Raw genomic sequence first — 14,122 nt, 5'->3', positions numbered from 1 at the left:
TTTCTGACACTGGGCCCTACAGTGCGACCCAAAATCCTTTGGTAATCCTCAGATTTCATGATGCCTTGCACACAGTCAAGGCACCCAGTGCCAGAGGCAGCAAAACAACCCCAAAACATCATTGAACCTCCACCATATTTTACCGTAGGTACTGTGTTTTGTTCTTTGTAGGCCTCATTCCGTTTTCGGTAAACAGTAGAATGATGTGCTTTACCGAAAAGCTCTATCTTGGTCTCATCTGTCCACAAGACGTTTTCCCAGAAGGCTTTTGGCTTACTCAAGTACATTTTGGCAAACTGTAGTCTTGCTTTTTTATGTCTCTGTGTCAGCAGTGGGGTCCTCCTGGGTCTCCTGCCATAGCGTTTCATTTCATTTAAATGTCGACGGATAGTTCGCGCTGACACTGATGCTCCCTGAGCCTGCAGGACAGCTTGAATGTCTTTGGAACATGTTTGGGGCTGCTTATCCACCATCCGGACTATTCTGCGTTGCAATCTTTCATCAATTTTCCTCATCCGTCCACGACCAGGGAGATTAGCTACAGTGCCATGGGTTGCAAACTTCTTGATAATGTTGCGCACTGTGGACAAAGGCAAATCTAGTTCTCTGGAGATGGACTTGTAACCTTGAGATTGTTGATATTTTGCCACAATTTTGGTTCTCAGGTCCTCAGACAGTTCTCGTCTCCTCTTTCTGTTGTCCATGCTTAGTGTGGCACAGACAGACACACAATGCAAAGGTTAAGTGAACGTCTCTCCTTTTTATCTGCTTTCAGGTGTGATTTCTATATTGCCCACACCTGTTACTTGCCCCAGGTGAGTTTACAGGAGCATCACATGCTTGTAACATTCTTATTTATCCGCAGTTGTGAAAGGGTGCCAATACTTTTGTCCAGCCCATTTTTGGAGGTTTGTGTGACATTATGTCGAATTTGCTTTCTTTCCTCCCTTTTTTTGTTTTGTCCCAATACACACAAAGGGAATAAACATGTGTATAGCAAAACATGTGTTAATGCAATACGTTTCGTGAGAAATACATGATTTTCAGGAAAAATATCAAGGGTGCCAACAATTTCGGCCATGACTGTAGGTATATAGCACTGTCAATTTACATATATTGTGCATTCACATCAGTCTCTAACCCCCAAGGAGCATGCAATCTAAGGTCCCCAACTTACATTCATACATACACATACTAGGACCAATTTAGACAGGAGCCAATTTGCCTACTAGTATGTTTCTGGAGTGTGGGAGGAAACTGGAGTACCCAGAGGAAACCCACACAGGCACAGGGAGATCATGCAAACTCCGTGCAAGTAGTGCTGTGGTTGGGATTCAATTCAATGATCCTAGTGCTGCCAGACAGAAGTGCTAACCACTTGGCTACTGTGCTGCCCCTACTGCATGGGTTTAATGCTCGTTTTTGGCTAGGGTATCATGAAAAAGGACTTACTTTCCTAATGCCATGTGACCAGGTTCCCTGAAGCCACTTCCCAAGAAGCTCCAGCCAGAGGTCACAACTCAGTTGTTGTCAGGTACAATACAGAACCAATGGTCCTGCATTGTATGTAGTGATGTAGTAGGCCCATCCACTGCCGAAAACGTGAGGGATAAGGTCAGCACCCCATGCAAAAATGAGAACTTAACCCTTACAATGGAGGGAACCTCACTGCAAGGTTTTTTCTTTCCCTGGAGTTCAGCTTTGACATTGCACAAACCAACTGCATGACATCTAAGGTGGCATTGCATCCACAAAACATTTATCGGATTGTGCAGGATGGAGGTGTAATATATACCACTGAGTAAGGATTTTAAAAGTCAGTTGTAGAGAAATGATATTAATAAACGTTGACCACATTTGTTGTCAGTCATGAGCTGAATGGGTCAGTAATTGATTGCTGTCATGTGTTGCTTGGAATTCTTCTTTAACCTTGTGCCAACCACATAATGCAAGGAGGTCTGGCTTTAAGGACCACATGTTGCACATATGCATCCATGTGCTGTCAGACAATACCCTTAGTCTGGTTGTGATTGGGACCTGGTGGGACAGGCTCTTGATCATGTGACCACTGTGACAGCATTACAACTGTTTTGTTAACACGTTACCTAACTAATATACTTGAATTGTAAGAAGGAGCAGTATAGCAAAACTGCAGCAAATGGAGCATTGCAAAGCTTGAAGATGCTGCACATGTACTACCATTATAACCCATTAACATCAACATATATTGATCAGACTATTTACATCAAACTGATGTCTTTTACAGTTATATTTATAATAGAAAAATAGAATTCACTTAACATCCCCCTTTTTCCCTTTAATTTTTACTTATACCTCACCACTTGCAAATGTGGGACCCATTCATGGTTAACCTTGTCAATAAAATTCTCTAGCCCCGCCACTGTGGCAGTCCCTTTTGGCGTTTGGATGTTCCACAAAGGAAACCAAACAAACCAGCCACTATCTGGCTAACAGAGGTCACCACCTCTAATAGTCCCACAATAGCAAGTGCCACATAAACTATAATGTGAATAAGCTTCTGAGAGTCCTCATCAATTGTTAGGTCCAGGTCCAGGTCCAGGTCAAGGTCAAAAGAATTCTGCGAGATCCTATAGACAGCCACACTGTCATTACTTGGTTTGGGAAAACAAGTAGTATTCGTAAACCAAACTAGATCAAAATTCAGGCTTTGGAAGTCACTGTGAAGACAACGATAGCATTAAGTAAACAAAAAACCTGCATGGTACAATGCAAATAAACTTTTCCTGAAAGAAACATGGAGGCTCTCTTTTGTGACCCAAACAAGATTTATATCAATTTACACAAATAGAGCTTTCTTTAGGTGGTATTTAATCACCACTGGGTTTTATATTTTTTATTACATAAACTAAAAAAAACAAAAATGTTGAACAAAACATGTTTTGACAAGTTTCTTTGAAGTTGTAATTATTTTTTCCAAATTTTTTGGAAAATGAAGAAATTAAATAAAATATGGCTTTTTTTCTTAAATGCTTTTTCATACCGTCACCAGTGCAGTATGGGGACACTGACTGGTGACAGTATGTAAAAAAATGTAAATACTTTTTTATTCATATTTTTTATACTTTTTTACATACTGTCATCAGAGTAGTTCAGTGTTGCCATTGTGTATGTACTACTCTGGGGGGGGAGGGGGGTGATCAGGATAACAGTCATCCTTGTTATAAGCAATAGTTTTAACTGTCATGAATGGCTTCCATTCATGACAGCTTGCTTTCTATTGTGATGCTGTGACTGGCTACAGCTAATCACATGGTACAGGGTGCCAGGTACCATGTGATAGCTGTGGGCCAGTCACAGCATCACAATAGTAAGCAAGCTGTCATGAATGGAAGCCATTCATAACATTTTTGGTCACATGTAATCATGTGACCTCTATGATTGGTCATAGTGATCACATGATACTCCACGGCTGCTCACAGTGGCTGGGTACCAAGCACCATGATCACACGCCCCAGGGGCATGCCAGTGTGCAGTTTACTGTTAGTACATTTACTGCAGTGGGTGGCAAGTGGTTACATTTATTCTAGGAGAATTATACGGAGCAGAAATAATGGAGTGCTCCTGTTGTGTGAAAGATAACATCACATCTTCAGGAATAAAGAAAGTGGAGACACTGACCTGTTTAAATTCCTGTCCAAAATCATACAAGAAGCAGATAGACACTAGAAGCTATCTCAATGAGACTGATTAAAAGCCAGGCACTCAAAATCAGTGAGAATACATTCCAGCATTTTGCAGGCAGGATTCTGAACACCCATTGAGGCAGCGGTATAATGATGTCACTGGCACAACCAGGTTTGCTGCCTCCACAGTATACAGGCAATGCTGTTGTGTTTATGTATACAGCCTGTACTGTTCTTTAGATGATTATTTTTGGTTATGATGCCGCCTTGTGACAATTGTTTTCTATAACATGTTATTTTCTGTATTCTTCCTTCCTTTATTGTGATGTAATTTCCTTCCCCTTTGTGTGGCTTCTGTATTCCTTCCCCCTCTCAAGACACACATTGGGGCTAGGAAAGCCAATACTCATTTTTGATCACCTTAAAGGATAAGTTCATCTTTCTACAAAAAATAATAAATGCAAATTTTTTTGCAGGTAAAAAAATGTGCATTTATAATTTTTTGTAATAGGAGCCTGTAAAGCATTCCACCAGCAATCAGTAGATCGCTGATGCCATGCAGGTCTCCTGCAGACTGTCGGTGTATCTGCTTGCTCATACATTCCATATGGGCAAGCCGATACTTCTGACAGGAAGACTTAAGGAACTACCACAGCAGTCACAGCGCCGTGGTAGTTCATTGAGCCTTAGCAGCTGTCAGGACTTGTAGTCCAGTCATTCACAGAACACTGTGAATGAATGACACAGCCGTGTGTGGGCAGAGTCTCGCACGGCCATGCTGTTTTCATTAAAGTGACAACTAGTACAAGGAACTTCTCCCCATACGTCTGTCAAATGAGGGGGATCGTGCAGTGGCTACAGGATCGGGAACATGTTACACATTCCCAAAGGTGATCTTATCCTTTAACCACTTCTGTACCAAGTCTACCACATCCTTTTGTATTGCCACAATGTCTTGATACAATAAAGACAGTTGTGGATTCCAAATGTTTGGTGAGTTGATCTGTCTGACAAAGATTGTCCACAGTGATCATCTCTGCTGTATCCAGGCCAGGCATAGAGGTCTCAATGACTGGAGTCAGAATACACGTAGTGTTTGGGAGCTTGGACCAAAGTACTGTAAATTGTTTTTTTTTTGTTTGTTTTTTAATAAAAGTTTTATTTTTGCAGTGTTTTTTTCATTTTGGATAGAATAAGGAGGGTTATAACCCCTGTCAGTTTTAGCCTAGACAGGCATGTGAGCGGACGTGTCTCACAGAGCTCCCGACATTGATCCACACACCAATCCTGCTACTGGCACTTTTCTCTTTCCATTTCTCCATGACTCTGTAACTCTGCTGGTGAGCTCCGCTTCCTGTCTTCTCGTGCCATGACCAAGAAGAACCAGGAAGAAGCTGCCACGCCAGAGTCCCAAAATGGCGCCCAGCCTTCACTTGCCATGGACACCTCAAGGCTCTTGGGATAAGCCTAAGAATGCAGTGAGTAGAGCGGGCAAAACTAACCACCTGGTGGGCAAGGATACCACCAGAGATATGCTCTTTTTTGCACACAACCTGACAGGCTGCAACAGAACATACAGGGGAACTTGGATGCTATGCTCACTGTTGCTCAGGCCTTGCCTCTGCCGAGGGGAGAGCATCCTGACCATGAGCTAGACACAGACATGGAGCAGGAGGCTCGGGGGGGCAGATGGCCCGGATGAAGCTGTGGAAGACCCTCCCCAGCCCACTCACCATGAACGGAATACTGCTGTGGAGAGCTGGGTCAGCAACATTGAGGACAAACTCCCACCATTAAAGGATAAGTTCACCTTTCGTAACATATTACATCTTACACCTATATTCAGGGTGTAACATGTAACATGTTATGAATAGACCGCACCCCACTCCTCCACTTTGACAGCTAGTGGGGGATCTTGCCTTCCTACTAGCTGTCAAAATTGTTCTGTGAATGAGAAACTACAATAAACTACCACAGTGCTGTGGAGTGCCATGGTAGTTTGTTGATGCTTCCTGTCAGTATATTTGCTCGCCCGTATATCGTATATCTGCTTGCCTGTATGAGCAAGAAGATATACTGACATGTCTGCAGGAGACATGAATGGCACCAGCAATCTGTTGATCACTGGTGCAATGGGGGTTTTTTCGTCAAAAAAGCAACTTTATTAATAAATAGTAAAAGGCAATAAGGTTGCATGTCATAGTACACATTAAGTGATACACAGTTCACAGACGGAATATACCGATTAAGCATTTGCTGGACCAGTAACAGATAGTAGGTACATTATACTAGGAATGAAAGTATAATACAATCAGTCTCCCCACACAAGGGTTCATGTAATTGGAGAAGTACTGTTAGGTAGAGCTGGACGGTTAGACCCAAAGTCCCTGACTCAGTTAAGTCACACAAGTGTTTGGCATTTTGAGCCACCTATCCCATATTTTATTGTACTTCATAGGAAAGCCCCTATGTAAATAAATCAATTTCTTATAAGGGAGTGTTGAGTTGACTTCTATTAACCAAGCTTGAAAGGTAGGAGGTGTAGCCTGCATCCAATGGAGCACAACTAGCACTATAGAGGGTTTCATGCAAGAAAGTAATAAGACACTTATCCTCTTCCAGATCCTGGAGGAGGCCCATCAGACATGATTTAGGGACAAGTTGAAGGGGAGAGCCCATATGGTCATGCAAGAACTTAATAATTTGTTCCCAGTATACCTGAATAACTGGATAGGACCATATTAGATAGAAAATAGCACCTGTATCCCCTGAGCAGCGGGGGCACAGAGGGCTCTGCTTCGAGCGAAATCTAGAAATTCTAAGTGGGGTTAGATAAGCTTGGTGTACTATATAAAGCTGAGTAAGTGTATTGAGTAGTCTTGGTGAAACTAGTTTAGTGCCTTCCAGTAACTCATCCCATTCCTCTACTTCCAAAGGCCCAACATCTGTCTCCCATCATGTTTTGGCTCTATCCACTATACGGGTCACTGTGGGAGCACGCTGTGTACAGTAATGATATCAATTTAGTGAGTTCTGTACCAGTAATAATGTCTAGCAGGAAAAGGGATGGAAGAGAAGGGGCCTGAGCAGGAAACTGAGCCTGCAGAGCATGCCATAGCTGCAAATATCTAATTAACATATGGTTTGGAAGATCAAATTCCTCTTTTAAGGTTTGGAATGCCTGGTATAGATGTATGACCCCTTTAGAGGTCCATAACTCAGTTGGGAATAGAGATGAGTTCAGGTAACTGGTGGTTATGCCAAATGGGAACATGTGAATGGTAGGGAGGGGGATTCACTCACCTAAGAGCCTAAGCTACCAGATGCTTCTATGATGTTGTAGTAGAGGTTCGCATGCCGCAGGGGCACCTACCTGCCATTTTCCCCTTAAATCCACTTGTAGGGGGAGAATGATGCACGGACTGGTTGCCTACAAACTAAAGCCTGGTAACTAGCAGCTTCAGACTTATCTAAGTAGTAAAAATGGGACAATTGTGCTGCCAAATAGTAGAAATGAAAACCAGGGTGCTGGTGCAATGGTTTACTTTTTTAGCAAAAGGTGTACTTATCCTTTAATCTCAGAGTCCCACTCCATTTCACAACCAGCCAAAGCTAATAATTTGCGCAACGAAGATTTTGAAAATCATCTAAGAAGAAATAATGTGAGAATTGTTGGCCTACCAGAACACATTGAAGGCAAAGATCCAATTGATTTTATAGAGCAGTGGCTGATCGAAATATTTGGCAAAAATGCTTTTACGCCACTTTGTGCTGTTGAAAGGGCTCACAGAACCCCAACTCGCCCTCTTCAGCCTGGAAAACCTCTGAGACCTTTTCTAGCTAGATTGCTGAACTTCAGAGATGGTGAGATTATTCTTCGTTTGGCCAGGGAGCACCAAGACATTTGTTATAATGGGATTAAGGTGTCCTTCTACCCTGATCACTCAGCTGAAGTGCAGAGTCAACATGCCACCTTCTCTGATGTCAAGAAATGGCTACAGTTCCTCCAACTCTCATATGCCTTGTTGTACCCGGCTCGTCTTGTTACAGCCTTCGGGCAGACTCATTTCTTTGAGAGAGCTGCTGATGCCTCCTCCTGGCTGAATCCTCCCTAAGTGCTCGGTCCTTCATTTCGGTGGAGACATGAAGATCTGTCGACAGTCTCTAGTGTGAATTTTTCATATCATTCCTTGCCACATTATGGCTCTCTCATTTGCTTTCAATTGCCTGCACTATTTACCCTCAACATTTCCTTTAGTTATGCTCTGAAGATTCTAAGGTGAATTAGGCATCCCATTCTGCCTCACTAGGCTTGATTTGCAGCCCTACTGCTGGTGCTTGCAGCACCCCACACACTGCTTGGAGGAATACTCCATGCCCTCTGAGCTATTTTTTTTTTTTTTTAGAAAGGATGAATCTCCCTAAGGAGAGGGGTGGGAGCTCAGACAGCAATAAAAACCTGACATGTGTTCTCATCCCTCTCCACTCTATCCAAGACTAAAAAAAAGTTTTGCCTTTAGTTAGACCTTAATGCCTAACTCAAGTCAAATTTCAATCAGCTTGCTTTTTATTTCTCTCTTTGAGCCCATTGAGGGTGTTTCCCCTCATTTTCTGTCCCTATGACACCCAAACAAGAAATAGGGGAGTGGCTGTCATCAGGATAGGAAGGCACAGACAGAATTTAAAGCATTGTCAGATGTTCTAAGCCTACCTGACTTAACTTAAAAAATGTTTGTGTCCTCATTGGAGAGATTGTCCATGACAAGAAGTAGACAGAAATCTCCCCAATCTTTCCTACTCTGTCCATGAAGAAATAAAATGTTTTGGCTTAACTTGGAGCATTTTATCACTTTATGTTTTGTGCCAAAAATTATAATTTAGAATAATTCAAGGCAAATATTCAGTATACTGTATAGGAGTAATTCAACATATAATTAAAATATGTGCTCCACTAGTCACACAGATATGCCTTGTACAAAAAGGACTAGGATGTCACAAAAGAAATCACACAGAGGTTATTCTCAGAGAGGAGTAAGTGTACCTGAAGTTCTTCAGGGAGTAATCACAGTGATCCAAGGTATTGCTTCCTTTTTCACAGATCAGGGGTCCTCTACTGATAGCAAATACGGCTATAAGAGTGCAGTAGATGCCACCAATTATACTGAAAACACACAGCAGAGAAGAGGACAGCATCTGCAGGACACAGACTAAGATTAGATCTTTCACAGTTTACAAAGACGATATATGGGCAATCATATAAAAGCATTTGTGAAGGTAATTAACATTCTTTCTCCCTGGAAAAAGAGCCTCTGTTATTGGTTTATTGAATATGTGACCATAGTTTTGTTTAGGATGATTCCGAGTCTTATATTTTAAATGTAAAATCTGGCTATAAATGGTATAAATGAATGAGGCTCTGTATTCTTTAATACATCAATAAATGCATTTTCTAAACTGCAAGCAGTGTAAGTCTCTGCATTTGAAAGTAAACACCGTTCAACACATAAAAAACAAAATAAGGTCAGCGCTAATCCAAAAAAATCAGAAAGTGAAAAATATGATGTGTAGCTGCATGCAATGGATATGATATACCAAGATCCTATAAGTGCTAAAAAGAGAAGTTGCAGCACTAAACACAAATATATTGAATAATGTCAATAGATAAATACCATAAAAAAAATTTAATTCACATAAAACAAAATATAATATACATAAATCCAATGGTGTTCAAATCAATGAATATGGACTGTGATAAACTGAATAAAATAGTCCCAATGTCCACTGCATAATAAATCTTCACCCGGTGATCCAGGAACAACAGATGTGTCACCTCCACCAGTGGCTAGAATGGAAATTCACCAGAAGATGTTGCTATTTAGAAAAAACTGCAATAGGGCTTGTATGATAATAAATTCCCAAGGTACGATCATTCAATGTATCAGGAAACTCAATAGTCCTTTTCTCATATCCTGCTCCACCAGATGTCAGAACATGTACTGGACATGCAGCAATAACGACAGCACATCCTCAAGGGTTCATAATCATTTATGAACCCCTGAAGATACATTTTGGTTTCTATGCAGTGCTGTACCAGGTTATACACTCTTCAATTTTAGTAAATCAACCCTTTAGTTCCCTTCATTGGCCATATATCAATCAGTTGGTTATTTTTGTGGAATTTTAAAATAACACATAATGGGGTTGATTTACTAAAACTAGAAAGTGCAAAATATGGTGCAGCTATGCATGGTAGCCAATCAGCTCCTAAGTTTAGCTTGTTCAATTAAGCTTTGGCAAAAAAAAAAAATGAAAGCTGAGTGGTTTCTATGCAGAGCTGCACCAGATTTTGCACTCCCCAGTTTTAGTAGATCAATTCCAATGAGTCCCAAAAAAAAGTTTTTCTTTAATAACTAAAGTTAGCCAGTAATTACATTTTCTTAAAAAAAAATCATTTATATTGTTACATGAACGGAAAAGTATTTCATTTTGGACTTTAATTGATCCATCGTCAAGAATATGTAAATTTAGGTTGTTTCCTAAGGCCATCTCATCCAGTATAAGCCAATTCCATATAAGCATCTTCCATCCAAGAGCCCTAATTTGAAGTACACCAGTGGAGACAGGATTTGAGAAACTGCTAAAGTAATGACAATTTTTAAGAGAATGTGCTTCCCACATCCTCTTTCCATCTCTTTTGTAGTATATAGAAAAGTATTTGATATGTTCTTTGCCTGGGGAACCTCGGGTGCAGTTACATTAGAGGAATTTGACTATTACCATTGTAACTGTGGATTTGTGGGCCTTCCTGCATATAAGATTGTTTGTATGTTTTAGATTCATATCAAACGTATATGCTCAAACCATAAAAGTTATACCATCGCTGTTGTGTTTATCTTGGGGGCCTCATTTAGGTGGTTTTTGATGGTCTGATTCCTGATTCCTGCTTTCCTGCCTAGTGTTTAGTTCTATATGCCATTTGCACAACTCCATTATCTGAATTTTTATTCTATGTTTGCTGGCCAGCCTTCATTATTTGTGGTTGAAGGGATAAAATAAAATGATCTATGGCTAAAATGATCTTTTTGCCTACTGCCTTCTAAAACCCTTTTCTTGAAAGTGTTTCAATTTTGCAATTTGTAGTAAAGAGTACGGAAAACTAAATATGTTTCATTGGCTTCAATGCTTTGAGTCACTGACCCAGAGCAAATATATGCATATGGAGTTCTTACTTGCTGTTTATGTGTCCCAGGTTGGTAACTCAAAGGGATTGATTTACTAAAAGTAAATAGGCTGTGCACTGCAAATGCATCGCAAGTGCACCTGAAAGTGCACTTAAAGTGTACTGCAAGTGCAGTTGCTTTAGGTTCAGGGGGAAATTAGGTGAAGCTTCTTTGATCCAATCATGTGCAAGCAAAAATGTTGTTTTTTAATTTCCTTGCATGTTCCCCTCAGATCTAGAGCAACTGCACTTTTGGTGCACTTGCAGTGCACAGCCTATTTGCCTTTAGTAAATTAACCTCAAAGTATTGAATGGAGAAACATGCATGCAAGTAGTATTTTCAGAGGCAGGTAAGCGATGGCAGAACCTATTTTTTAAAGCAATCACTCACTTATTTTCTATTGAGGTCCAAGAGAAAACTATATAAATAAGTAATTATCTGTCTATTATCTTTCAATTTCCGCATTAACCCTAGGTAATTATTCAAAGTATACCTACCCCACATCTTGAGTTACAGCTACCTTTCTTCCTTGCTGCCAAGGTCATTGACACAGCTGGTAAAACCTAAGCGAAGCAATAACAAAGGTTAAAGAAACAGCGTTCTAGAATACAAAAATATATACCAATCACTAGAATGAGAAGGGCACACACTAAATTATAACCAAAGTCATGTGCTCTAACAGTTCATATTGCAGGTTAGTCATACAAGAAGGTTAGGATTTTAGCCCAGGATTTTGTTTCGTCTTGGTCTACTCTAAAGACCATATTTGCAACAAAGGGGTTGAAACTGGCTAAAAGACACCAGAGATATTAAGTGGAAATGGAAAACATCTTATAACCCTGGTGCCTGTAGCCTAGGGGTCACATGTGTCCCTTTTGCACTTTTTTCTGCAGACAGTAGTCTGAGTTGTTTTCTAACTTTACGTGCTTACTGAGACCACTGCAGGAAAATTCTTCTTTAGACTGGGGTCTAGTATTTATTTGGTTTAGATTACTGCTTTCAAACAATCTGTGTACTTTTTGTGCTGTCAATCCCTTTCACTTTGTATGTTTTTTTTTATCCCTGATGTTGTATAATAGATCTTGGTGAGAGCAACATCAAATATGGCACAAGTCATTTTTAAAACAGGGAGCCTATGACTGAAGATGGAAGTGCCACACACTGGAACCCAGCCTCTATACAGAAAGGTAAAGATACAGCTTCAACCTACATTGCTCCTGACCATACAACTCTGAGGGGTGTAATCAGGAGGAGCCATGGCTGAAGCCATATCTTCACCTTTCTGTATAGTGGCTGGGTTCTGGTGTGAAGCGCTTACACCTTCTGTTTTCTGATTTGCTTCTGTTAGCCTGAATGAACTTGAATGCTGGCACCCAGTATGTGCTATGGACTGCAAGGGGAGGTTTTTCTAGTGCTTTGAGCAGCTCTCTATGTTCTTGGTATATGGGTCCAGTCTATGACTGTCTCCTATATCATATCCCCAGTCTTCAACAAATTATTGGGAATGTTCACAGTCCCTGACGCTCTCTTATAGCAAATTTACAGTCCCTGACAATCTCTTATAACATGATCATAGTCTTTGACATCTCCTGTTGCATGTCTTCAGTCTCTGACAGCTTTCTGTAGCATTAAATGCACTGAATATTATGTGCGGCCCTTTGATGATGTCAGGAGTCACATTTTAGGTCCCTATATCAATGAAGTTGACTATCACTGTGAACTTGGTAGTTGCTGTAAGAACTCAGTCTACAATATATTGGCATACAAGCAATTTTGATAACCCAGATGGAAATTGCTCGTAGTGTGACTACACAATCTAATAAAACCCGTGATTACATCCTTATTTAATTTGGTGGATTGGCTATGAAGGTGAAGGGGTTGGGGGTTATCAGATGTAGTGGTGGTGTAATAGCCACATTAGTAACAGATGGGGACTGTTCACTTAGCCACCCACTATATCAAGCAATCTTGATGTGCAGAAAATCTGTAGTGGACTATGGGAAATTTCAAATGTTCAAGGAGTTTAAAAAAAAACGAATTCTTCCCAAAATGTATATTTCAGTTTTGAACAGATGCTGATGAGATGAATTACTGAGTCTTTATATCTATAAGGGAATCCAGCACCAAAAAATCTGCCTCTGGATTCCCAGCATCTCCCACCTGCTTTGCTATTAAAACATAGTTTTACACCTGACAGATTATTTTTTACTTTAGATTTTGGAGAATTGAAAGGGGATTATCTTTATATAGCAGAGGAGGAGACATATTTTACAATACGTAAACTTCACTTTAAACACAAAAAGGATCACTGATCACTTATTAATATTTCTAAAGGAGTATTTGAGTCTAGTAGCTATCATTTTACTCCAATCAGAATAAATTAGGTGGTCCATACGAGCTAAATCTAGCATCCAAAAGCTTTATTTCAAATTACTAGCATAAGACAGCAGTCATCTACAAATGTCTCAATGCATTTTGCAACACAGTGGGATTGATTTATTAAAACTGGAGAGTGCAAAAGCAGGTGCAGCTCTTCATGGTAGCCAGACAGCTTCTAACTTCAGCTTGTTCAATTAACCTTTCACAAAAAAAAATCCTGTAAGCTGATTGGTTTTTATGCAGAGCTGCACCAAATTTTTGCACTCTTCAATTTTAGGGAATCTACCCCAGTGCTTTCTTAGTGCCTTACAAATAAAGGCATTCGTTGGGTCAGTGTCATTATGCTGAATTACAACAACATTTTTAGGTTGGGCTTTATGTGTCACTTTATTTACACTGGATGTTGTTCAACAGCCAGACAGGGCTGAGGTCGTAACCATATTTGATAGTGAGTTGAGATGATTTTCCCATGGGGCAGCGGGTAATTTATTGTTTTATCTATCATTGTAATAACCTCTCTGTGGAAATAGAGATAACCAAAAAGGGAAGTGGTCAAATTACCACCATATACAAAAGTAACAAAACATTTCTCTGCTGTATTGGTGTTAGATATGTCTGGGAACTGCCACACTGACCATATGGAAGCTAAAACCTACAACTGAAGGAAATCAAGAGAAAGCTTCTCACTTACTTGCAGAATTCATGTTGAATATAGAAAATATGTGGAGGATCTAGCATGGTGTTCTGCTGGGAAATTAAAGGAGAATCGGTGCAAATTACATCTGATACGTGGATCACTGTCTCTTTAAAAAAGTAAGGACATTTGAAAAAGTTGTTATAAGATGTACCCACTTTTTG

General features: G+C 40.3%; 1 protein-coding gene across 1 annotated transcript in view; it reads right to left on the bottom strand.

Moving 5' to 3' along the window:
* Window positions 1-1,024: 1,024 nt before the first annotated feature.
* Window positions 1,025-14,122, bottom strand: part of TM4SF20 (transmembrane 4 L six family member 20) — a 28,849-nt gene continuing 15,751 nt past the window's right edge. Inside the window, exons 2-4 of the mRNA XM_089683487.1 lie at window positions 11,383-11,448; window positions 8,707-8,858; window positions 1,025-2,699 (exon numbers count right to left, since the gene is read on the bottom strand). Of these exons, the coding sequence (XP_089539613.1) occupies window positions 2,390-2,699; window positions 8,707-8,858; window positions 11,383-11,448 (528 nt within the window). The 3' untranslated portion in view covers window positions 1,025-2,389. The remainder of the gene's footprint in view (window positions 2,700-8,706; window positions 8,859-11,382; window positions 11,449-14,122) is intronic.

This window comes from Staurois parvus, unplaced genomic scaffold, assembly GCF_062004578.1.
Source record: "Staurois parvus isolate SC_StPar_1 unplaced genomic scaffold, SC_StPar_1.0 ptg000312l, whole genome shotgun sequence".
Classification (NCBI taxonomy): Eukaryota; Metazoa; Chordata; class Amphibia; order Anura; family Ranidae; genus Staurois; species Staurois parvus.
The sequence above is the reverse complement of the archived record's forward strand: the minus strand, read 5'-3'. Positions and strand labels throughout refer to the sequence as shown.